The 25,008-nt window shown below is 39.5% G+C and overlaps 2 protein-coding genes across 5 annotated transcripts in view; both read left to right on the forward strand.

The window, feature by feature from the left end:
* The window catches only part of bcas3 (BCAS3 microtubule associated cell migration factor), a 230,896-nt gene that overhangs the window by 88,673 nt on the left and 117,215 nt on the right, over window positions 1–25,008 (forward strand). The gene's annotated exons all lie outside the window — the stretch shown is intronic.
* Window positions 21,015–22,672, forward strand: LOC311297279 (uncharacterized protein). The gene is made up of 2 exons (XM_084419508.1): window positions 21,015–21,286; window positions 21,666–22,672. Exons 1-2 carry the CDS (start codon window positions 21,135–21,137, stop codon window positions 21,826–21,828), a joined length of 315 nt encoding a protein of 104 aa, XP_084275634.1. The 5' UTR covers window positions 21,015–21,134; the 3' UTR covers window positions 21,829–22,672.

The raw sequence follows: 25,008 nt of genomic DNA on the forward strand, positions 1-25,008 counted from the left end.
TATGCACTTATATTTCATGGTATGTTACACGGAAACAGTTGCAACCTGCCTAAAAACTATCAGCAGTCTACATTTGGTAAATATGCTTATTGTGACCTTTGAGTTGGATTAAATGGATGTTGTTTAAAGGGATTTTGATTTCTCTTTTTTTTCATTCCTCCAGTTGTCATGTTAAGATAATCCAATCAACAGATATCTAGACAGGCTTGTACTTATAAAATATTTCTTTCCATTTTGAGCTTCTGTATATGAAGATCCACAGTCTAAACAAAACAAGAGAGAAAATCAATTTCAGAGACTCAAAGTACAATGCACTGTTTGCTCTTTTTCAGTCGCAGAGTGATATTTTGCTGTGTGTGCTCACACGTATATATGTGCACGACACAGTCTTTCATGTTTCATTGAAATCAAAGCAAAGCTCCAAAATGTGGTTTGTCAGTGGAAGGTAGGCTGTGTTGACTGTTGTGATGTTTAGTGCTGGGCCTGTAGACACACATTAGCTGCATCGCACTGTCAGGTGCTCTCATCTTTAAGATTGCACTGACTCTCTGCGGTGTCTTCAAACGTACCTGCTGCTCCTTTGCATCTAGTGACTTCCTGTCAAGAAAACTGTCTCGTCATCATCTCACGTCGCCCCTCCTCTAAACCCTCACCTCCAAAAGAAAGAAAGTAACCGTCTTTATCACACAGCTCTCCTCCCTCTCATTCTCTCTTCTCCGGCCCGTCTGGAGGAGAGCTGCCGGAGTCTTCTTTATGGGCTGATGCTTATCAGTCTGTGTGTGATTGCTCAGCTCTCAGGGCTTCAAGCAGTGTGGCGCCTGCTCTTATCAGCGCTCATCGCTTTGTCTTTGTGCCTTCAAAAGACAGCGCAGCCCTGTTTGTCCCGCGGAGTGCAGACGCACCTCCTCTGCCGCGGTGTCTCTCTCTAGTTCAGGCTGTCCTGGAGGATCTAATCCTGTCCTGCAGGACAGTGTCTCGATCTTGTTTACTGTTTAGGCCCAGTTTAAACCGTCTCAACCATTTGCCCAGTTTCATGTCTGCTCACACAGACATGTGCACTCTGTTATGGCAACTTAATTACCCAAAGGTCAGTGTAAAATTTAGCATTTATGTGTACGGTTATGCCTAAAGGGTGTTTTTTTTTGTTGACAAATCATTAAAATGTTTATTTTATTTTTATGTATTATAAAATAGTGTATATTTCATACATTTTGTTATTATAAATACAATATTTCTAGAACCTCGTGTTGACAAATATGTGGAATAAACTATATATATATATATTTTTTACAATGAAATAGTGTACATTTTAGAGATATTATTTTTTCAAAAAAAAAAAAAAAAAAAAAAAAAATATATATATATATATATATATATATATATATATAAAAAGTCGATTTAATAATACTTTATTTTGGCCAGATTCTTCAATCCCATAGGGGAAGTCAATTCCATAATGCATTGTTACAAGCTTGGTTAAAATCAGCAAACAGACAAAAAAAAAAAGTTGTAATTCATTTAATACTGAGAGGTATCAATCAAATATATTTCCAAAACAACAATTAAATGATGTTGCCCAAAAATGTTTGGATGTGCAGTGTATTTTTGTGGATGATTTAAAGCATTACATGACCGTATGTAGGCAGCTCACAAACCCGTGATCCTTGAAAGTGTTTCAGAAAGATCACATGAAGATCTCATAGCTTCCCTGGCTGCTATACATTAATGCTTGTTTATGTGGTGTCCTTTGTTATATACCACCCCTAAGGGAGCTGTCTCCATGTGGCCGTTTCTGCCGGATGTGTGTGCTGACACTAAACCCATCATAAGCAGCGCCCGTCTGCTTGACACAGCGTATCAGGAGAAAGAAAAAAATCACACAGCCACTGTCTCAGCTTCCCAAAATCAATCGGACATGCAGCCGGCATTATCGATACTCCTATCTGGTCCCAGGAGCGTCACTCTGGCCCTGCTAGACTACACAGCGCATTGTGCGAGGAAAGACAGGAGGCGCTTTATCTATTTGAACCATAAAGCGAGCAGGAACACAAATCTCTTTTGATTGTATTTTGTTATGACTCAGTAGCAGAAACACCCCGGCATTTGTTCGGCGAGAGCACTTTTCCTTCCTGGCCCAGTTGTTATGTGTGTGGCGTGGCGGGGTGGCAGGGGCCTGTCGGAGATCGGGAGATGAGCGGGCGACAGTGCACGAAAGATACTGGCGTGTTGTGAGTTTGCTATCGCGTCCTGGAAGAAGCCTGACTGATATCTGCAAGTGTGTCTTGCATTGTGTCAGGGGCGATGGCGAGTGTTTTTGTTTTTATGTTGGGGTATGGATTTAAAGTGCCACATAACTGGAGTTACTCACTAGTTGATCAGTACCGTCATTAGGAACTGCAGTGTAACCACATGGTTTTAATTGAAAACAAGTCATACAAAACTAATGAAAACAGCTGTTGAGAGTTGAACATCACTGTACTTTTACCTCAGCGTAAAATTTACCAGTATGTGTGTATTTTAGATGCCTAAAAAGGTCCTTATTTTGTCCAGAACACACAAAATAAAGTGAAAAATGATTTAAATAAAACCTAATTAAATGAATAATATAAGCAATATGATACATTTGACACTGAAGTAAAAGATTTTAATATTCTCCAGAAAAGAGAATAGAAGAGAAGAGAAAATTCAATACAATAATTAAATGAACATTTCACATGTCATTTCAGTGGTACTATAATTGAATGGTATTTTTAATGGTACCAAATGTTTACTTTTCTAATCTACATTTGTTGCCTACATTAGTTTAGTCATGGCAGTGGTCAGTGCTGTTGGCTGTTATCACATTGTGACTGTAAAGCTGCTCTCACCGATACTTATCATCATCAGAGTGTGTGCCCTCTGTTTTATCTACCGCCCTTACACAGCCCTCAACTCAGGTGCAGGGTGTGTGTGTGTGTGTGGCAAGACAAAGCCATCTCTGTGCTTTAGTGTAGTATAGTATGTTCCTCTGTGCTGGTCATGCCTTTAGGCCAGTGGGACAGGCCTGATCGCTCCCCTGGTTTCCTCTCCCAGCATGGCTGAGCGCTCAGAGACTGGGCACCTGGACTCTACCTGCGTCCAGCAGTAATGGATCCTCACCCGTGGTCTGTAATTACCTGGATGGGCATAAAGGTGGCTTGTTGTCGGAGATACTGCTCACATTCAAGCCAGAAGGATCCTGACGCGGCTCAAGGAGGAGCTCGTGCCACATGATCTCCCCGAACAATGAGAGGTGTTTTTGAGCCGCCTATAGATTGGGGAGCCATTCCCGTGACCCAGCGCTCTCCCTGCCGCCCTAGCCTGTCTCTTTCAATAGCGACTCGCCACCTGCCCCAGGCCCCCTCTCCGCCACACTCACTGACTCCATTCTTCTGCCCCTGACCTGGAAGTCCCCGCCACAATACAGAAGCTGCCGCGGACGCCTGGCCAGATTGGCTGATCTGACTGTGAAAGATGCCATTCTTATCATCAACCTACTGTCTGAGAATCAGAGGCCCAACTGCCTTATCTCACACTGCCATCGCTTCCCTTCCTATTTTTCTCCTTTTTTCCCTTTCTGTTTTTTCTCTCTTTTTTTTCTGTGTAAATTGGATTTTTTTCCCAATTACTTTATTGGCTAGACTGTATTATGATATTGCCACAGCATCAGTACAAAACAACAGCAAAACAATTGACAGAAAAAGCAAGGTGCAAGTATAAAATATTTTTATTTTATTTTATAAACATTTTAGTTTTAATTATATATTATTATTTATTTTTTAATATTATTTGATATATAAATATAAATAAAAATATTTATACGATACATTTTTTATAATAAAATTATTTGCAATTTGTCTTTATTATTAATAAAATAAAATGTTTTTTATCAAATACAATTATATATTTACAATTATTTATATATATATATATATATATATATATATATATACACACACAATTATAATTTATTAATAAAATTCAATAAAATAAAATGGCATATAATATAAAATAATATTCAGTACCACAGAAAAGTTATTAATAGTAATAAGATATAATATCAGACTCTTGACCTTCTTTCTTGAATAAATAATATTAAATTTCATAAAATAATACAAATACAAACAATGACAAATAATAACAAAAATATAAAAGATGGTATATAAATATAAAATATGGTATATTTTAACATTTTCAGTTTATTATTTGGAGTGTGTTGTATTACTTATTAAAAGATAATAAAAGCTTTGGAGTGTGACGACATATCCAGTTACTAATATGGCAAGGCAATCTACTTGACTTTCTTACTAGCCATGCAGCTTTGCATGGGACGTTTTTATTCTTTATATTGAGCCAAGAAGGAAGCAGAAAGTCTCTATTTCTCTCTCTCTTTAACTATTTTTCCTTGAGGTGAAGATAAATCATTCAGCACTTTTTGGTGTCTGTGTAGCATTCTTGTCTTGCTGAAGTCCTTTTTTGGCTATGAGGAGAGAACAGAATGATTTGAGCACATGATGGATTATTTTGGTGGACAGTAAAATAAAACTGGTGAAGAGGACAGTCTGAAAATACACTCTGAAAATACAAATTTGTATGCTTTTTTTCATATTCATATATTTTCATATATCATGTTTTTATGTGTCTGTTTGTAATAGGGTTGGGTCTTTAACTTGAGCAAGTTAGCATTCACCCAAATCTGAACATCCTAGCAACCACACAGCAACATGATGAAGAACACTCAGAACACCTCTATATGTGTGAACCGAGGGCAGCGTTGTGTGTGTGTGTGTGTGTGTGTGTGTGAGAGAGAGAAAGAGTTTGTGTATGTAGTGCCAGGGGCGGGAGCAGCTGCTCTTTAAAGCGACTGAATGGACAGCAATGTGTCAAGCATCTGCTGTGTACTCGCTCAAAGCTTTTACCTCCACAGTGCTGCAAGCCACTCCAACACACAACCACTCGTACTGTCAACATATGAACCCCATCCTCATCATTTAAACAACGATAAACAATTGAATTGCTAAGTTGTGATTTAGGATCAGTGCACTTTGCATTTGCTTGAACGCTTCGTCCATGGCCTTTTGAAGGAGTTGGGTTGTCATATGTGGCCTTGTGTGAGTGTTTTAGGGCATAATCGAACACATCTGGTCGAGTGGGGTTAAATGTTGGAGTGCGATGAGGTGACAGGAAGGACATGTGCGGATTTCACTCCATGTGCCAGTAAGATCCTTGCCGCTATTATGACAAACAGCAGTGGGCGAGTTGTAGACCCTTCTCACCTTGGCCTCAGGTCAGTCTTACAGCATTTGACTGCCTGTTCTCAGCAGGATGTAAGGATTGGTCGCAATGGTCAACTAGTTGACCATTAGTTTATCTATTTGTTTTCTACTCTCCTGGTAAATTGTGTCTTTAAATTAGGGATGCACGGTTTATCTGGACCATATCAGTTATCAACAGATATAAGAGTTTATTTATTATTTGTTAGTTATGAGTATTAGTCAATATTGGATATTTATTGGCAGATTTGGGATTTGTTTGAGTAACATCAATGACATACAAGGCAGCAGGTATATTAGGCTGTTGTCACTTTAAGACCTAATGCGCAGATGCTATATAATGATACGCATCAAATTTCTTTCTCAATTGTTTACATTCACTCAAGACACAAGCGACTGTGCTTACGATGATACTTACAGAGATGGGCATTTTGACATTTTGTGCATATGTGTCAGTTCAAGCACAAAAAGAGGAGAAAGAACACTGAATTCGGTGTTAGTGTTCGGTTCTGTGTGGTGTGGTGTCTGTCTTTCTGTTCTTTAATGTTTTAAACTAACTTGAAATTTTAAACTGACAGGACTTAAACTTTAATATTTTTAGAAAATTATAAATTTTCACTTTAATGATTAAATCGCAATTAATCCGCGAATCACATGTGCTCCGAACCTTTGGGCCTGGTCTATGTGGATCACGGATCAGCTGTGATCCCTATTGTGGATGCGCACATTGCGATGTTGATGCTGAAAGTATATATATTCTGCAGCCCTAATCTCTGCTTTGAATTGTCTTTAAAAAATGAAATTTTTTATAAGATGTCAGGTTAAAATTTCTTAAAACAAAATGTTATACTGTATAAACGTGTCCAAATGGTGTCAGATGCATCAGTGCCAGGAAAATGAAGATTATTCGGCTTGTTTTTCAGATACTCCGACTATTCAGTTGAAAATATGGCCTTGCACATCCCTAGTAAATTCACACATACTCGTCTCATGCTGCTAAAATTCTTCCCATTCCTCTCTCATCAGTTAGGACCGCTCAGCCTGTGAAAGTTCATACTTGCTTCGGGCACACTGTGTTCTGTCTCCATCTTTCCCACTGTGTATTTTTGTTGTTACGTGTGTGCGTGTGCCCGCCTGCATGTTTCTGACAGCCGCAGAAAAGCACAGCTCTTAGTTTGGGTCCCGCTGTCCCAGCCTGCCACATCCGAGCGTACCAGCACGCTCTGACGGGGGTCTCAGAGTGATTGGCCCCCTCCAAGGTGGGGCCACAATTAAAAGCTAAGAACAAAAGCTCTCCGCGCCAAAGCGTGGGCCTCAGCGACTCAACATATGCCCGCCGCTCCCAGCACAGCCCTCCAGACACTAATGGACTCTGACAGCGTCTCCACACGAGGCGGCATTATCTTCCCCCAGCATGCACTCTCACTCCATAATGTATTGATCGGGCAGCTGCGATGGTATTTTTTACACCTCTGAGTCGGCGCCTGATGTACGCCACTTCATTGAGTCATTACGGTGAGCGGAGAGCAGCGCACAGAAAGAGCTGTTAAAAATGAATAGAGGATGAAGAATGAGAAAGCATTCCATCAAACCCCACCTCTTCCGTGCCGCTCTCCGGCCAGGAGACAGCAAGTCTGTTGTATTTGTTTTGTGACTTTTCGATTGTCGTGTGAGTGTGTCATAGTTAATGTTGGCTTTTATAGTGCGGTTCTGTTGAATACTTTGGTTAGTTCCATATCATTTGTGTGAATGTGAGTGTGAGTGAGTTGGATCTTTTTAGAAGCATCCAGCAAGAGCATTGTAGTCCGATTCCCAAAACAAATAATTCTTATGAGTTCTAATGATTCTTATTCATATAATTACCAGTGTAGTCCTAATGATGCCTGAACAAATAAATCTTATGAGTCAGTTCTTTTTAGTTCATCGTTAGCATTCAGGAAAACCAGTGTTGTCTGATATATGAGCAAATGATTCTTATGATTTTTATATTTATATTTCTGGATCATTGTAGTCCAAATGATTCCCCAACTAATGACTCTTATGGGGCGAGACTTACTGAATTCATGAAATATGTTGTCACTTTTTTGTATTTTTTGTATATTATTATTTTGTATATTGTTCTGTTTTTATAATTATTAAACGTATTTATTACCAAGATTATCTCATTATTTGGCAATGAAATTTTTCTTAAAAGAATTGAAAGTTGAAGTTGGAACCTGTGTCAGAATCATTATATCCCTTACAATTTTAGTACGTTGTCCATAGTCAGTAATCCCTTTTTCCATTTTTCATTTTAAATGCTAATAATGTGGATTATTTTTACTATTTTGTAATCTTTAGAATAGAGTAAAATGGCTGATAATGGCTAATATTGACCTCATTCTGATCCTTTTGAGTGGGCATGTTCTTTCCGTGTGTGTGGAATGAGCTGCTGTTGAAGGATGACTGAAGAGCTGTTGACAGATGTGAGAGGCGAGTTCCTCTTCTGGAGGTGAGGTAATGTGACATGGTCAGATTCTCCTGCACAGCCCCTCCTCTCTCCAGGTGTGGAGGTGAGGTGCTGCGGGTCATTTCCTGTGCAGATGAGTTTCAGTGTGGGAAGATGATCTGAGCTCACCTGCCCACCACGGCCCACAGAGCCATCCTTTGTTTATTCATTTAGTGTCGCAGATTAACCCTGGCCAGCGGGCCTTCCTGGAAACGGTATCCAGGTGACTGTGGAGAGGTGAGGAGCTTCTGCCTCTCTCTCTCCTCACCTGGAAATAAACGTCTGGTCATTTACACCTGTGTGTTTCCAATCAGCCAGGAACGCCTAAAACGCCTGAGCCAGATTCCTCTGTAGATTCCTCTAAATCAGTGGTTCTCAACTGGTTTGATCATGGGACCCACATTTTCCCATGGTCATTAAGCCGTGACCCAATTTTGCTTTTAGGAATTTGACCTAATTCCTAAAACAAAAGTGTTCTATTATGTGTTATAATGTGTTGTGTTACATATTCTATATATATATATATATATGATTAATACTGATGAATAAACAGTATAAGGTAAGGCTATTAAATAAAAGTCCCAAACTAGTTTTTGTATGTTAATACAATAAAGTTTGTAGAGATGCCACGAATAAAATATACAAAACAACACAAAGTGAAAATGAATTGACATTTTGGGGTTATGGAAACAACAGTTACCATGGTACATACACAATACTAGCATGAGCTGTAAATGAAACGTATGGAAACTGCTCCTGATGAATAGAATGAACATCATACCTGCATGCAAATCCTACCTAGCTAACATGCAAAGTACCAGTTGCGTAATTTATTGGTACTTTTTGGTAATTTCATGACTTACTAATTGACAACATAACTGTGATGTTGCATGCTAGTAATTTATTTTGCGCTTTATTTATAATGAATTGATATACTGCGTGCACCGTCGCATTTGCATGTGCAATTGAAGAGTGCAAGCTACGAGTGTGAGCACAGTATAACGACTGACAGGACAGGAAAGTTTGTTTTTCTGAGGTGAGAGACATAAAAGTATCATATAAGTGGTCCATATGACTTGTGCACTGTATTCCAAATCTTCTGAAGCCATATAGTAGGTTTGTGTGAAATATGGACAATAATAATGTTGTTGTTGTTGTGTTTTTTAGCTTTCCAGCACGTTAATGGGAAAAGTACAGATGTCCGATTTGTGAACAAATCATTTTATTAATACAGATCTTGTTAATGAATTGTTTTATTCAGTTCACAAAATCTGTCTGAATGATTTGTTCACACATCCCTTGATCCAATTTGTGAGTTCAACTCAATGATCTGGCCACAGCCATTAACAGCTCAGATTATAAATGAATAATATAAGGCTTGAAATAGTCATACTAACTACTTTTATGATTCTTTTATTGTTCTTTTGGGTCTTTTTTGAAGCTTGAAGTCCTCGTTCATTGTAACTGCATTTAAAAGACCAATCAGGATGTTATTCAAAATTACTTCTGTAAAGAAGAGTTTGAAATGACCTGAGGGTGAGTAAATGATGTCACATTTTACATTTTGGACTGAACTAATCCTTTAATTTATCTGTCTGTCCTTTTTCATTCTCCATTTCTCTTGTTTTTCTCCATCTGTCCATTCTCTCTTGATCTCACTGAGCTGAGGTGCGCTGGCATCATCAGCCGAGAGAGTGAGCGAGGCAGAAGCGCACACCTCACACATTTGATTCACAATCTGTTTTGGCAGGCCAGGCAAGCAGGAGATACGGCTCTGGAGCATCAAAAAGGTCTTGACAGTTTTCTTAGCATGAGCTTTTTCTCTGTTCTTTTTGTTGTACCTGTTTTTTTGTAATCTTAATATAAGTAGATTTATGACATGCATGTATGTCAGCGTTTGTTTGTGTAGCTACAGAAGGAAAGCGTGTGAGGTTTGCTGTCCAGTGCTGTGTACACTTTAGAAGACCCAGTGCCTCTCTCTCCCTCCCCTTGGGAATGTTATCAGTAGAACAGGAAGCACAAGTTATCACATTCTTGGTGCACACGGCTTCAGAAGAATCCATTAATTTGACGACAAGAGCACAGGACCAGATGTGAAAATCTCGCTTGATTTGAACTTTGTCCAGATCTTATCACAGTAATTTATACCTTATTGTCTCAGTCCAGGGCTGGAAAGCATCATTTCCAGATCATTTTAATGGATTTCTCTCCCCATTCCCTCTCCCCCTTGTTTCAGAGGCCTAGAGAATCTGGGTTTGTGTGAAATTATGAATAATGCTTTCATTAGTATTCCTCCGCCTCACCGAAACAGACCCCGCACATGGACCGCTCTCCCTTCTGTGCGCCCCCGTGCGTAACGGCATTAGAATGGACTCCAAAACGCGTCCCTCCTCAGGCCAAAGGGCTCGCTGCCAGGTACACCCATTATTGCGAACTGTCTCTGCACAGGGACGTGCTCGCCGGGATTCGATCTAGGGGCTCTTCCAGATTGATTGACGTCCGGTGCGGTCAAACAAATGTGCTTCCCTCGTTAGAGCCACCGCTGTGCCAGTATTGAACCCATTCGGTTACATTTAACTCTGCCAGCCGTAACACAGTCACATGGGAGCGGAAATGTATTCAGGAGCGCCGAACACGCAAAGCGGTCTTTCCCAGAAACATGTGTTTCCAATGAACTCCCCAAACTGCTCGCATGTAAGCGGTGGGATAATTTATTCTGCTCTGGATAGACTTGTCATATTAATTATAGCCCAGGCCAGAAAGGCTGGATGGCAGGTTGGAGTCACCTCGGTTATTTTTGGAAGCCTTGAGAAGGTACTGCACGCTCTCTTTTCACCTGACTTAAGGAAATGGCCTCGCAGTCAACACTCATACTGGACTGGATACGCCACTCCTGTCCAAACAATGTCTCAAGTGAGACATTTCGGTCCTAACGAAGGTCTCATGCCACATTATTGCAAACTCACACTGTTCTATAGTGGTCTCGTGCTGTTTCTTACTGGCTCTGGAGAGTCGAGGTGCTGTTTGCGTTAGTTAGACAGACATCCTGGCGCCTGTTTGCAATGAGGTCAAGGAGGCCAGAGATGCACCTCAGTTGTCATCAGCAGTGGGAAGATAAGCCTTTTAAGCCTGAACCCATGGGCAGAACGTGTCTCCCTTTGCGCTTCTGTCGCCCCAAACTAGGCTGAGTGCTAAGCGGAACATAATTCAGTAAATTAGTACGAGTAAACACAACACAGCCCCAGAGCCGATCAGAAAAAAAAAGGACAGAAACATTGAGGGACCGTGAGCAAAAAATGCCAGAACTATTGTGAATCAAGCTACAAGTATGTGTAAATGATTTGGTTTTCCATTTGTACCAGCAAAAACTTTGACTCCAATGCGTTGTCCTGACTCCAGTGTTCTTGGTTTTAGCTCGGTTTGTTCTTGTGCAAAGAGACAGAGATCGAGCGGTCTGGGCTTACTCGTACTGACCCCAAGAAATATTTCCACTGAGGCTTTGTTGTGAATTCTAATAAACACCATGATTTGAATTAACCGGCAAGCATTTTGAGTCATTTTAATAAATTAGCTCCACATGTTTCTCTCCCTTTTCCCCTTCCACCCCTATCCTTGTTCATGGAATCACCCAAAAACACCAAAAAAACACTCGCTTTGCTTGGTCTACCACTGTAGGAATAAATGTACAACACCCAGAAGCGATACGCTTTTTATCGTGTAGTTTTTGGAGAAAGCTGAATGTACAAAAAAGTCAGAAGTCAGGGAATATTTCTCAGTGTTTTTGTAGTCCAGGAGTTAGAGACGTTGACGTCCAACCTCTGACTTCGCTCAGGCAGCTGGGGCAGGAAAATCAGGATACAATTTGGCACTTAAGGAGACTAAACGATTTCCTCCTCACTGATGATTTCTACTGGGAAATGTGTCCGTGCACTGAAAATTACATCCGGGAAAATGTTTATGTAGTTTTTTTTCTTCTTCTTTCGAATGAATGAATATTCCTATATCCTTTAACACTCAACACAATGTAGCCCTCTTTTTCCTCTCATTAACCTCTTTTCTTAGTATTTTTACACAACCATGTCACCACTTTTTTGGCAAATGCCTGTTTCCAGGAGGTTGGCAGCACTCTTAAGGAAAACTCCTAAAGAATGGCATTTAAAGACCACTTCTTATGCAACTTCCCCCCTGATCTGTAAGTGCTGAGACCCATCATGCCGATTTGTGTCACCCAAACCCTGACCCATCTACTCTGTAGATGTAAACAGTGCATTACTTAATTCTTTTATTTTGGCATCTTGCACCCAACTGGACCCACTTTTAACCCCTCTGGCATTTTAATGTGGTCTGCTCGGAAATCTGAGACCCCTACTTAATGAATTGAAGTTATTTGATGTTGCATGTTGTCTTACCACCAGCTAGACACTTAACATAATCTTTCACATTTTCTTTCACTTACTGCCTCATATTATGTCCGTTCCACCCGTTGCCAACAAGCCTCTTTCTAACATTGTTTTTCTTTCCTTTTCCTTGCATTTTTTCCTCTCCATTCACAATAAAACTGCAGTTGTACACATCCACCACAACCCGCTGTCTGGAAACAAAGAATTTAAAGCCTGAACCATGGGCTGTTAAAGCCTTTAACAGGGCTGACAGGAAAACTGCCGATAAACCTAAGTCTTGTGTGAAAGATTCGCTTTGTGTACCTCAAACTGATGTTTCTAGTTTTGTCTGTTCTCTCTAAACAAGGCTGTCATTAAGGTAATGTGATGTGTGTTCGGGGTTAAGCGGTTGGAGATGCTGGTGCTTAGTTTCTCAGATTTCTGATTCATTTGCTACAAATAAGCCCTGGGGAACCAGAGGTGTTGGGTCACTTACTGTAATGGCTGAGGAACTGAGAGGGGAGGAAATGGAGGGATACTTGAAGAATGACTCCACTTTTGTTTGTTTGAACAGCTCATGCACATAACACATTTTTACAAACCCCATTTTAAAAGAATACAAAACAAAATCCCATAGGCTTACCCTTAAGCAGGGACCTTATAGCCATATAGTTGGCAATTGGCGCTTTTGATTTGGACCAATTCCCAAAACATCCTAGCAACTCTCAAGCAACCAATTCAATTTAATTGAATTACATTTGTTTAGGCATATTCCGATTAACAAGCTATCGATTCAATTTATTTATTTGATCAGTTGGTTTGAATCAATTTAGTTGATTCTATTTGATTACAATTAATTTATATAAATAAATATCAGTTACAATTTGCATTTTGCTTACATATGGAATTTTGATTTAACATTTGATTTCATTGATTTGAGTTAATTGGATTGATTTGATTGACTCAATTTGATTTGATTCCAATTCATTTTGTTAATATTTACATATACTTGCATATGATAACTCTGTCAGTTTATACTGTAAATTGTAAAGGAAACTTTTTAACAACAATTAAAAATTAACAACAATGCCCTAAGAGTGAGCTATATTATGCTATATTTAACAGCCATATAATTAACACAACCCAAAATTGCTCTGCATGTGGATACCAACTGAAGTAAACTTAAATATTTTGTGTAAAGATATTATTATAACATAAAACGACAAAAAATTTATAAACTTATGCGCACTTCAGTTCTGCCAGCTCTTCATGTCAGCAAAAGTACATATATATCGGAACATTTTAAGGACAAACTCCCCATATAAAATGTAAACATTACATTTTTGTTGAACATCATTTCACTCATCATTTCTTTTACTCCGTTTACTCTTTATAGAGCAAGAAATTGCATTTCTGCTGTGTAAAGCATGACTGTGTATTATGGTGTGTGTGTGTGTGTGTTTTTTCGTCCCTCTGAGGCTTGAGATATCCCTGGTGGAGCCTCTGGACTGTGCTCTGTGTATTTCCAACATATGGGAATCAGCATGGTTGCAGTCCCCTCACAACAGGCAAGTGCTTTCACTTGACTATATTATCTGTTAAACATTTTTTCCTCTTGTTTTTTCCTTCAGCACTTGAAAAAAGGGGGAGCGGTATGTGACCCTTTCTCTGCTGAGGGGTCAAGTGGTGATTGCTGATGTTGTCTGCTCTAAACACATGTTTAGCCCAATGCCGCTCACCCAGTCCCCCTAAAGGTTTGGTAACCATTAAGTTACTTCCTAAGTCAGTTCCGGAGTCAGGCCTCAGAGGACTGGGCAAGAGGAGGGCGTGTGCGTATGCGTATGATTTAGCATTATTGTCCTTTTTCTTATTACTTTTTTGTTAATCTACGTGTGTGCAAGTTCCCGTATGGATTTTCATACAATACATTCAGTCACTGGCTTCCTGGTGAATTCTCACAGGTGAATATTTGCCCGGGACGTGGCATAGCTCACGCGATTCTGTCCCAGACAGGAAGTGCCATGGTAAGCTCTGTTATGATAGTGGATCAGCAGCTAAGAGGAAGAGCTGTGAACTTCACATGGGAGCAGAGCCGCCGAGTCCAACCGTGGCCGCCACCTCAGGGCCCAGCGGCCCGGCAGGAAATGAAAGGATCATTTAGTTTGTGGCAGATGAGCAGGAGGGGAAAGGGAGGGGACGGCGCAGACACAGACACACGATTTTAACCCTCCTGAGACGAGCAAAACAAGCTCTGCTCAGATGTGCTGTGCCAGAGGTGTCAGGGTGTACGTGTGTCTGCGGTGACCCAGTGGAGGGTACGTGTCAGAGAGTTGTGTGGTGGGACGGAAAGGGAGAAAGCAGTTGTCATGGCAGCAGCAGTAGCTGTTTTAATGCTGTTGGTGGTGGGAGATTTGTGACAAGCCAGTCCAAAGGTGGCTAGCTTCCCTGTCCAAGTGAATGTATCGCCTTCATTTCAGACCTCGAATGCTTGTACTCTCCATTCTGACACATCACCCCACAGCCAGGACGCCTCCTTTGAGTCTCACTGCATTTCATCATTAGCTAAGGCAAACTTCACTGTTACTATTTCTCATACTTAGAGTTTAACACAACCACTTACTCCTAATATTACATTTTTTGCACATAGTGTGTCCCATACTATGTGTGCTTTGGACTTATAGGGTTAGTTCTCCCAAATAAAATGACAATTCTGTCATCAATTACTCACTCTCATGTCGTTCCAAATCCATATGACTTTTGTTATTTTTTTAAACAAATCTAAGAGATTTCTGTCCCTCCCTTGAAAGTCCATTCTAAACGTTTATAAAGAGATTGTAAAATAAATCCATATGAATCGAGCAGTTTAATCCAAGTCTTCTGAAGAAGTAACTCTTTAAATGATACCTGGTTTTGTGTGAAATTGTGTGACTTCAATAATTTACGTTTTTTCCCTTGTAGTCTTGGCCAAAAAATGGGCAAAATTCCATAGACTTGCACTGAAGGAGAGTCCTAAGTCCACCGACGCTTGGTAGTGGACTCTTTTGACTTGGGCCAGTAAGCAACGACCTAGCAACCACACAGAACACCTTAGCAACCACCTAGCAATGCCCTGGCAACCACCCACGACGCCCAAGCATTGCGGTAGTGAGTTTTGTTCAATCAGGCACCAGGTTTTTTCAGAAAATGTCCATTATAATGCATTTCAGGTGGTGTCTTTACTGGTACTTCAGATATTTTGAAATCCATGGATTGTCAAAGGCCATAATACTCATCTCATAGTTCTTTTACCTTAATTATTGCAGTCTGGCCTCTGATTAGTGATGACTCGGAGCACATGGCGGGCAGATGAATGCTGTTCCTATACTACTTGGTCCTGGAGATATTTAGGGGGGTTTAGGGTTTGAGATGATGAAGATGATGATTTGGGTAAAAGAGCTGAGGGTACTTCATAAGTTATGAAGACCAGCTTGAGATAAGAGTATTATCCTGCACATCTTATTATTATAATGAGTTATCTATAAATTTGATAGAAATGTTTGATAGTACTGTCTGTGCTGTTGTTCATAACATTGGAAACTATGATGGCAATATCTGACTTTTAGAGTTTGCGTTGACTTTTAAGATTTTTCATATTTTAGGATATTAATTAAAAAAAAAAAAAAAAAAAGTTTATATTGCGTTAACTGAAAATGTGCTATCGTTTTAAAGCTAGGTAGTTGATTATAATTTCATTAATTTAGGCATCTAACCAAAAATAAGATCAGTTATATATTGATTAGTTTTATTGGTATTGGTATACGTTTAATTATAGGTTTAATTGGTGTCCCTTCTTTAAAAAAAAAATATATATATATATATATCATTTCATCATTTATTAGAAGTTAGTCTGCAGCAAAAACTGTTTTTACAATACAATGTTTTTGTATTTTTATCCACTGAAATCTACACGTTTATGAAATTCGTGGCAGTTATTTGTATCACTTCTTTTCATAGCATCTTGCAGATTTGTAGGTGAGATTGTGTAGAACCCCCTCTGATTTAAGTGTGAGATGATGGTGTTGCTCATGCATCACTGCTTAGGCGTGTTCAGGTAAGACTGCAGTGGGGTTGTTTCCATAGTGCTGTGGGTGAAAGTCTTAAGTGTTGTCACTTGTGAGAAACACCTTACTTCCCCAGAACTACATGGCAGCAGGCGCAAGCCACGTTGAAATGACGTGCTGTCGTATACAGCGACACACGGCACAAGAAGCCTGTAATTTGGCTGAACAAGCTGTCTTTGGAGTGAGCACTGCACATTTTCAGAGGGCAGCAGGCGTTTGGGAAAAACTGCAGAGGGTGCCTCTCCTGAGCCGTCACCTGTCAGATGGAGGTTTATCTTTAAGTCAATATAGCGGCATCATTGCAAGCGTCCTGTCTAAATGTTTACAGGAAATGATTCACAAACCAATGAAATGCGGACCGAACACAAACGCAAATACTGCAGAGTAAAGAAAACAAAAGGTTAGGTCGGGTAGGGGGAGGTTCTGTGGTTGTATTGGCTATTGTAGTATTGGCTGGAAGTGGCACATGGCCTGAGGTGCACGGCTCAGACATAAGAAAGAATCTGTGTGCCATTAGAAGGGTGATTAGGATGTCTGCTTTGCCCCCAGGCTCATGACAGCCTCTGGACTATACAGGCCTTTACGCTTGCTGGTCTTCTACATCCACGTCCCCTGTCTGCCCACAGCGCTCCACTTCAGACTCCTTATGGAACCAGTGAGCAATCACAAGAGGAGGTGCCCAGCCATAAGAGCCCAAAGTACGTTTGTGTGTGTCCGCTTGAGTGCGTATGTGAGTGCTCCAACAGTGTGAACCAGCGAGGTGCAGCGAGACATTGTTAACACGGTCCAGCTTACAGGCGTGACCAGTATTCTTCTGAGAGGACGATACCGAGGCCAAAGGAAATATTCCCCACACTCGTTTATTTCTCATGGCACTGCTGGAATGTCCCAGTGCATCCTGGGTGTTCCACTCGCACACTCGTTAACAGCTTTCACACAGGGTACCAATTAACCTCTCACATCCTGTTCCACAACAGGTTTTTTTATTCCACAAATCTCCCAGCTTCTACTCTGAGCGACCCTTTTAACAGAAAACACTTCTCAGTGTGTCTAAAGTCCTCACACAGCATCTCCATTAGACTCGGCGTCCTCAATTTATCCCTCTTGACCTTTTGCCAGAAGGCCACTGGCGGTTTCAATTCAGTTCACTGCACAATTTCCTTGGGTTCACTTTGTGAATTGCTACAAAACATTACAAAAACATTGGAAGCTATCAATGATGATATAATGGGGGCAGGAAAAGGCGCAGGTCACGCCACCCAGACATGCATCCAAACGTTACTCTGCTGGTTTACGCTGCAATGGAAATACTATAGTAGGTATGCACTGATATCAGAATTCTGGCCGAAACGGATATGCTGGTAATTTTCTGCTGTTTTTACTAAATAACTAGACACACTTAAAGGGTAATATCATTTTAATTTGTTTTAATTGGCCAATAAATTATATGGTACCAATGTATGTTGATAATATGGATTTTTTTATTTTTATTTTATTTAGGTGGTTTTATTATGTTCATGTTTTACTGTTAAAAATGCTGGCCTCTAAAATTTCTTGTTTTTTTAGGTGCAGTGTGTTGTTTTTAGCGGCACCTAGTGGTAAGGTTGTGAATTGCACCCAACAGAAGTTACGGTGGCCGACAGGAAAATATGTCGTCGTCGGAGAAAACAGAGAGTAGCCAGTTAAGCAATGAGGTTTCTTTACAAAGATAAATTAAGAAATTAGGTTTACTTTATTATTCAGTAAAATATGTTATTGCAAATATTATTGTTATTTGGTCATCGTGTCTAGCTTCCTTGCACGAAGAACAACATAGTAACGAAACACGTTTGTCCGTTTACGGCTACTGTAGAAACACGTCGGCGCATTTCAATGTAAGGGGACCCGCGGTGTATGTAGATAGAAATGGCTCATTCTAAGGCAGGGGTGCCCAATCCTGCTCCTGCCGATCGACTGTCCTGCACAGTTCATCTCCAACCCTAATCAAACACACCTGAAACAACCAAATAAGGTCTTCAGGATCACTTGAAAATTAAAGGCAGGTGTGTTTGATTCGGGTTGGAGATGAACTGTGCAGGACAGTCGATCGGCAGGAGCAGGATTGGGCACCCCTGTTCTAAGGTAATAAAAACATAACGGTTCACTAAGTAAGGTCTTTATACATCACTGAAAACATAATTATGTATATGATATTGCATTTCTGTCAACAGATCCACCTAAATATTACACAATGCACCTTTAAATAAAAAGTCTTCAGTGTCACATGATCCGTCAGAAATCATTCTAATATGCTGATTTGATGCTCAATATTTCATATTATTATCAGTTACAAACAGTTGAAAGTGTGATACATTTTTATCAGTACTCTTTTATGAATAGAAAGTTCAAAAGAAAATAATTTATTTGAAATATAAATTACGATAGATATAGGAATCTATATTTCTTTACTGTCACTTTTAATCAATGTAATGCGTCCTTGAATAAAAGTTCTGATTTTGTTTGGTCTTTGTTTTAAGGTGACGTAGTTACACTGTACTTACTCAAATAAATACTGAGTTATATTAATTAACTACATGTACTTACTATAGAGTTATGGTTAGGGTGTGGTTTAGGGTTAGTTACTTGTGTATGTAGTAACTATGTCACCTTAAAATAAAGTGTTCCTCTAATTTCTTTTTATTTTATTCTTAATTTATATATCCATGGTCATACATGAATGAGCTTGTGTACTATATGTATGCTTGTAGAGAGAATGAGTTTATGGGAGCATGGGTAATGTAAAGGCTCACACACCTCTTGTGTTGCCACCATGCTGCTCTCCATGGCTATGTACAATCCTGTCACATCACAGCTTATTCAGAATAAATGGTTAAATGTACTTCTCAGTATTTGTCCTTTAGAATGTAGAGAAACCAGGTCACAGTAGCCCCTTGCAGTCAGCTCTTAATTGGTTCTCTCGCTCCTGGCGTGCATTTTGCCGACAGCAGAAACCGTAACTTGTGTGCGAGCCAGTGTGCTTCTTTGTCCAAACTTCACCGATTTGATCTGAACCATTGTTGAGCCCTAACAAGTCAGACACCCCACACTTTCCTCCTCCCCAGAGCCTCAGATGTAATTATGGAGCTTGTCTCCTGGCAGTTGCAGTCGGAAAAAGTCACCAACAGCCGAAAAGAGAGTGTCCATTAAGGCTTGTCTGACTCGACCCCGGTGTTTGGAGGGGGTGAAGCGAGGCGCAAAAACGTGGCGCGGGCAAGTAGCAAAAACGTCTGTTTACTGGAGCATGCAGCGGCCTTCCAGCTCCTGCTTCTTGGACTTGAGCGCCTACCGTGGGTGTGCGAGGACTAGTTTAGAAGCTTGCGCTGTCCGTGTGAGTCAGCCCGCATCGCTATCAGCTGCCCACTAATTGCAATGAGGTTTCGAGCGGCATTAGGTAAATGTCACTTCACAACAGCAGCTCAAACAGAGAAATCGCCTCTTCGAGCATCTTTTACACACCATGGGTGTCTCTGTCAGCTGGTAGAGCCGCCGACAACATGCACAGATCCACGTAGTTGGAAATCGGTTGAGTTTAAATGTTTGTCGTCAACATTTTGAGTTTAAATGTTCCTCAGTTCTTTCCTCTACAACTTATTTTGAGGAAAGCATTCTCTCATATATAAAGATCAGTGTTGGGAGTAACGCGTTACAAAAGTAATGTATTACAGTAACTTATTACTTTTTGTTGTAATGCAGTAGTGTAAGGCATTACTAATCAATTTTCAGTAATATTTTACTCTGTACATGTTTTACTCTGTACACAACACACTTTTAGCCCAAAATTTAATTGTTCAAAAAAAAAACAGCCAGACCGCGAGACATTAACGAATGAAAAATGCAAGTAAGTTATTTGCTGTTCGTGATCAGTCAATAATCGCGTGTGGTGTCCAAGTTTGTAAATAACGACTAAATGACTGCTTCTGATATATTTGTATGGCGATTTATTTCATTCATCTCCCTCTTGCTGGTGTACCTTTGTGTGACATAGTCCAGTAAAAGCGTGTTTAGGGCAGGTTTTACTGGAGTGCTGCGAGGCATGATTTCGGTCTCTGTGCTCGTGCTGGCCAGTGGAAAAGCGGTTAATGGGAGAATATGGTAGAAGAAGACTGTACATTCGCGGGATGGACGTATGTGCATTACTCTGTTCTGTGTTTTCTTTCTAACCAGAGAGCAGTCTGTTTTCTTTCATTTTGAATTGTTCTGTTTAAAAGTAGACATGTCTGACTGTGAGGCAAGTAGGCGCTGAGTTTCGGTTCATTTATGAGATGAGCTCCAGGTTCACGCGCCGGCGCTTCCGTGTCCTGAGTATCTCTTGTCTACTATATTTACTTCTTATTTATTAAATCCAGGCAACTGGTTGATGAAACATTGATTACAATTAACCCCCTGAGGTCGGGTGACGCGCGGGCGCGTCAACTCGATGTTTACTAAATGTTTCTATTAATATCTCCGCGATTGTGCAGCACACATAAATGGTTCTGATTTTGCCGTAATCGATAGATTCTCAGCTTCAACGTCCTTATTCTCGCGAAATCGTACGTGACTCACACACAGGGAGCAAGAGGGAAGACAAGATGACCGTTCACAAAAAAAAAAAAAAATTGACCGTTCACCTTGCGTGATTGGTGGGCTAGCTTGCCTGTCTGCATTTTGTGTGAAACTAACCAATAGATGCGGTTGAAATCCCTAAGTACCCTCCCATCTCCTCACGGTGATGAAAACAAAGCTGACATGGAGAGAGAAAGAGTAGAAAAGTCCGCGAAAGAAAAAGACCGCGAAAAAAACATGGCAAAAACATATATAAAGAAGAGGAAAAGTAAGAAGAAGACGATGAGAGATAATGGCGAAGACATTGGTATTGAAAGACGTACTTGCGGCGGTTTTGGAGAGCAGCGACGAGGATGAACGAGTTTCCGAGCCTGATGGATTTTCTTCTGATGTAACTTTAGATGATGAGGATTATGATCACAGAAGAGATCCAGTTGAAGACGGGTAAGCATATTTATTTTATAAAAACCTTGTTCGCATGGTGCACTTTGTGCTAGACTAACTGTGACCATCTTGGCTAAAATAAGCTGTGCTGTACTGCTTTGTGTATCTGAACTTTGACAAATTGACTGTGCCTTTAGCAAAGTGTTTACTTTACGTAAAAGTTATTTTCTTGATTAAAACTGAGGTAACGTACACTTACAAATAGTAACGTTGTAGGCATGTAGGCTGTTTTTGGTGGTCTACTTTTGATAACTAATGTAATATTTCTTCACCTCAATTCACAATTTGAATAACATTATCTCTTGTAGTGATGAATCAATATGTTTTGGCCAAATTGATAATGCAAGTCCTAACTTATTTGTTTTTGTGTTTTTTTCAGAGAGGATTCACAGCTACCAGGGCCCAGTGTAACACAGGCAGCCTCACCTGTGCCTGCCACCAGTCACCAGGTCACCACCAGCCCTTACACAGCAACCATCATCACCAACCCGGCCAGCCAAGAGGTCCCGTACCCCCCCAGTATCAACCAGCACTATTTCTAATATCTAATATATAGTGCAGCTTTGGTTTGAAAAAAAAAATGTTGAAAAGTTGACAAGAAAACATGAAAATTTTTACATTTTGTGAATATTGTTAGTAGTGAGCTTTTTTCACAAAGTAAACGTTTTGCTTGAAAGAAAGACCTGTTGTAATGCTACTTTTTCATTTGCACACATCCCATAAAGCTTGATATGTAGTAGGAAGTTATTTTAGTCCTATTTTATCTCAGTCCCTCTAACATTTGGTGAGGGTAGAGTCACAGACAAAACTTGTACTTAAAAAACGATTTTTCAAAATGTCACTTTAGACAATTATTATTCATTATCTACTATTTTATTCATATATTACACTACTTTTGTGACCCTAAGACTTTGGGGAACCCATATCAAGGGCCAAAATAATTCGTCCACATGAGTAATGGTATGTTTCCACAAAGGATTTGAAGAATTTCAAAAATCGGACTTATATTTTTCACCTTTTAGAGCCAAATTATCCCTCTCTCTCTCTTTACACAATGCTCTAGGACAAGTGGTGAGCTCATCAGAGAAAGAGCTGGGTTTTCTCTGCACATTTTGATATAAAACACATGGGATTATGTTATGTAATTGCCTTTAAAAGGTGAATTTAATAAGATATGAAAAATCGAAGAAAAAGTGAAAAAATGCCCTTAGACCTCAGAGGGTTAAGATACAATTAATACAAAACGAAATTCACTTTAAAGAAAGGCTTTGTGCTTTCTGTTTGAGGTCTCTGTGAAAGTTTTAAAGCAGTCTTTTAGTGCCGCTTTCAGAGCGGTTATGTCCGTAACCGGGAACTGACACGTCCGTAACATCGTTTTTTCCTCATAAATGCAAACAGGAAAAATAAAATAAAATAAAATGAATATATTATGTTCTGTGGAGAGCCATCCCTCCTTCATCTGGTGGGTAGTATTACTTTTGGTTTGCTTAGTGTAATTCACAGAAATTACTCAAAAATATTTTGCTACCTAAAAGTTAAAGATTTTTTGTGCATGCATGTCTATTTCCCTCATATTAAATATAAAACGCATGTGTGTAAACTGATATTTTTCTAATGTCTGGACTCCTTTATTATAGCCTATGGATATATAAACAGACGTTTCTATATAATGGTATTAAATGCATTTTCTGAGAATTTTTACTGCAAATGTCACGTCCATAACGCTGGAATTGCCCAATTTGAAAGAATTTATTCTCAACTAGGTTTGTGGTGTAGGTACCTATTTTATAATGTTAATTTCAAATAATACTAATAGTAATTTAAAGATGTGGTAGCTTTGGATCTGGACGGGAAGGATAACTCTGGGAGTTGGAAGGGTTGTGTCGTGATTCTGCCTTCTCACACCGCGCACCGTGACACAGGTTCGTGGATCTGAGTGTCGTGGTTTCATATCGCATATCTTTACCGCCCTAGTCATTTTAGAATGTTAAGTTCTACTTCTGTAGTTATTTTGGTGAAAGTAACTCAAAAATAATACTGGAGTAATGTAATGCATTACAATTCTGAGACAGTAAAATTGTAAGGTAAAGAATTACTTTTAAATAACAGTAACAAGTAATGTATAATGTATTACAGTTTTGAAGTAACTTGCACAACACTGATAAAGATGCACTAGTGCAGCTGTTAAATTTCTGTTGCTGTGAAAAATGCTTTGATAGTAATCAATTAGACCACAGAACCATCCACTGTATATGGGTAATTACAACAGCAACAACAACATAATTGGCTTTTAAATCACTTGCGAATGACTGAATTCAAAGCATATGCCCTTGGAGCACACACGCCATTTCTACCCATCTCCCCTCAGCAGCGGGGCGGAGACAGCCTGTCAACCCACAGCACTTATCTTTCCATTGATATAATGCTATTTTATCATTAATAGTTTATCTTAATTAAAATTTTCAGCCCTGGACATTCCAGTTAAATTCTGTCTATCAAAGAACCATATCGGTCATTGGCTGATATTAAAGTATTTTTAATCGATATCAGATATTGTATATTTAATTGTGTATTCTCATATTGTTATCCCTGTTACTTTTTTTACTTTCCCATTCACATTATCTTTGTCGTCTTCTAATCTCACTTAAAGATCATCTTTAAAAACACTAATCATGTAATAACAATTTAATAAATGTAATCTTTATCAAATCTCAAAACGAATATCCATATTTTCGTACTGTACATTATAATGTTGTGATGCCTAAATTCACTTGTAGTATTTTAAAAGGGTTTATTTAGACGACAACATGAATCTAAATATTGGCAAAAAGTGCAAATTATCGTGTTTATAACCCAAAACATATAACTTTATTATCAGCTTATTTGTTTTGTTTAATACTGGATATATTTGAGCTAATATTTCATATTTAAAGAGATTCTAACGTTTCAAAAATGTTCTTAAAAAATAATACTTGTGTTAAATGGAATTTTTATCAAATCTCAAAATGAAAATCTGTTTTTCATACTGTTCATTATAATGTTCTGGTGCCAAAATTCACAGCAATTAAAACCTACTGTTTTTAGGGATTTATTTTTAATATATACCGATATACATTTTAATATCAGCATCAGCCATGTTTTTAATATCAGGGGATCCCTATTTCAGTGTCATGTCCTGTTATTAAATTTTGGAGGGTCTCCCAAATTCTTAAAAGTCTCTCCTGGTCTTTTAAGTGTGGGGAAAAAATGTGGATGTGGTCATGATCTCATCTTTCATGCCACTAATTATCTTATATAAGTGTTCGGTACATTAAATGCAGTCCAGGGCATGTCTTTACCATTTTTTTTCTTTCTTTTTTCTGGATGAAGTATTCAAATTCTTGGGGAGAACATGATGTTTCTTTTCATGTGTTAAGAAGCCATCTCAGTGCCACTTTGGGTTATAGCCACTCTTGTCACTGCAGATAATGGACAGCTGACATGCTGGTGCAGAAACATGGCTCTGGGCCGTCCGGCGGTGACATCCCACTAGCAGACTGCCACCACGCTCGATCACTTGAAAGCCACACTCAAAAACTCGCCATGACAGACATTGATCACCACTGTCACTTGCTAGCCATGTCGTGATGAGTCTGAAGTCACACGCTAGACATGCAAATGCCGCGGCGTGACACTAATGGTCATATAGTTTTTGCATGTGCGTGCTCGTATGTGTCTGCCTG

The sequence above is a fragment of the Rutilus rutilus genome, assembly GCF_951802725.1.
Source record: "Rutilus rutilus genome assembly, chromosome: 9".
Taxonomy (NCBI): domain Eukaryota; kingdom Metazoa; phylum Chordata; class Actinopteri; order Cypriniformes; family Leuciscidae; genus Rutilus; species Rutilus rutilus.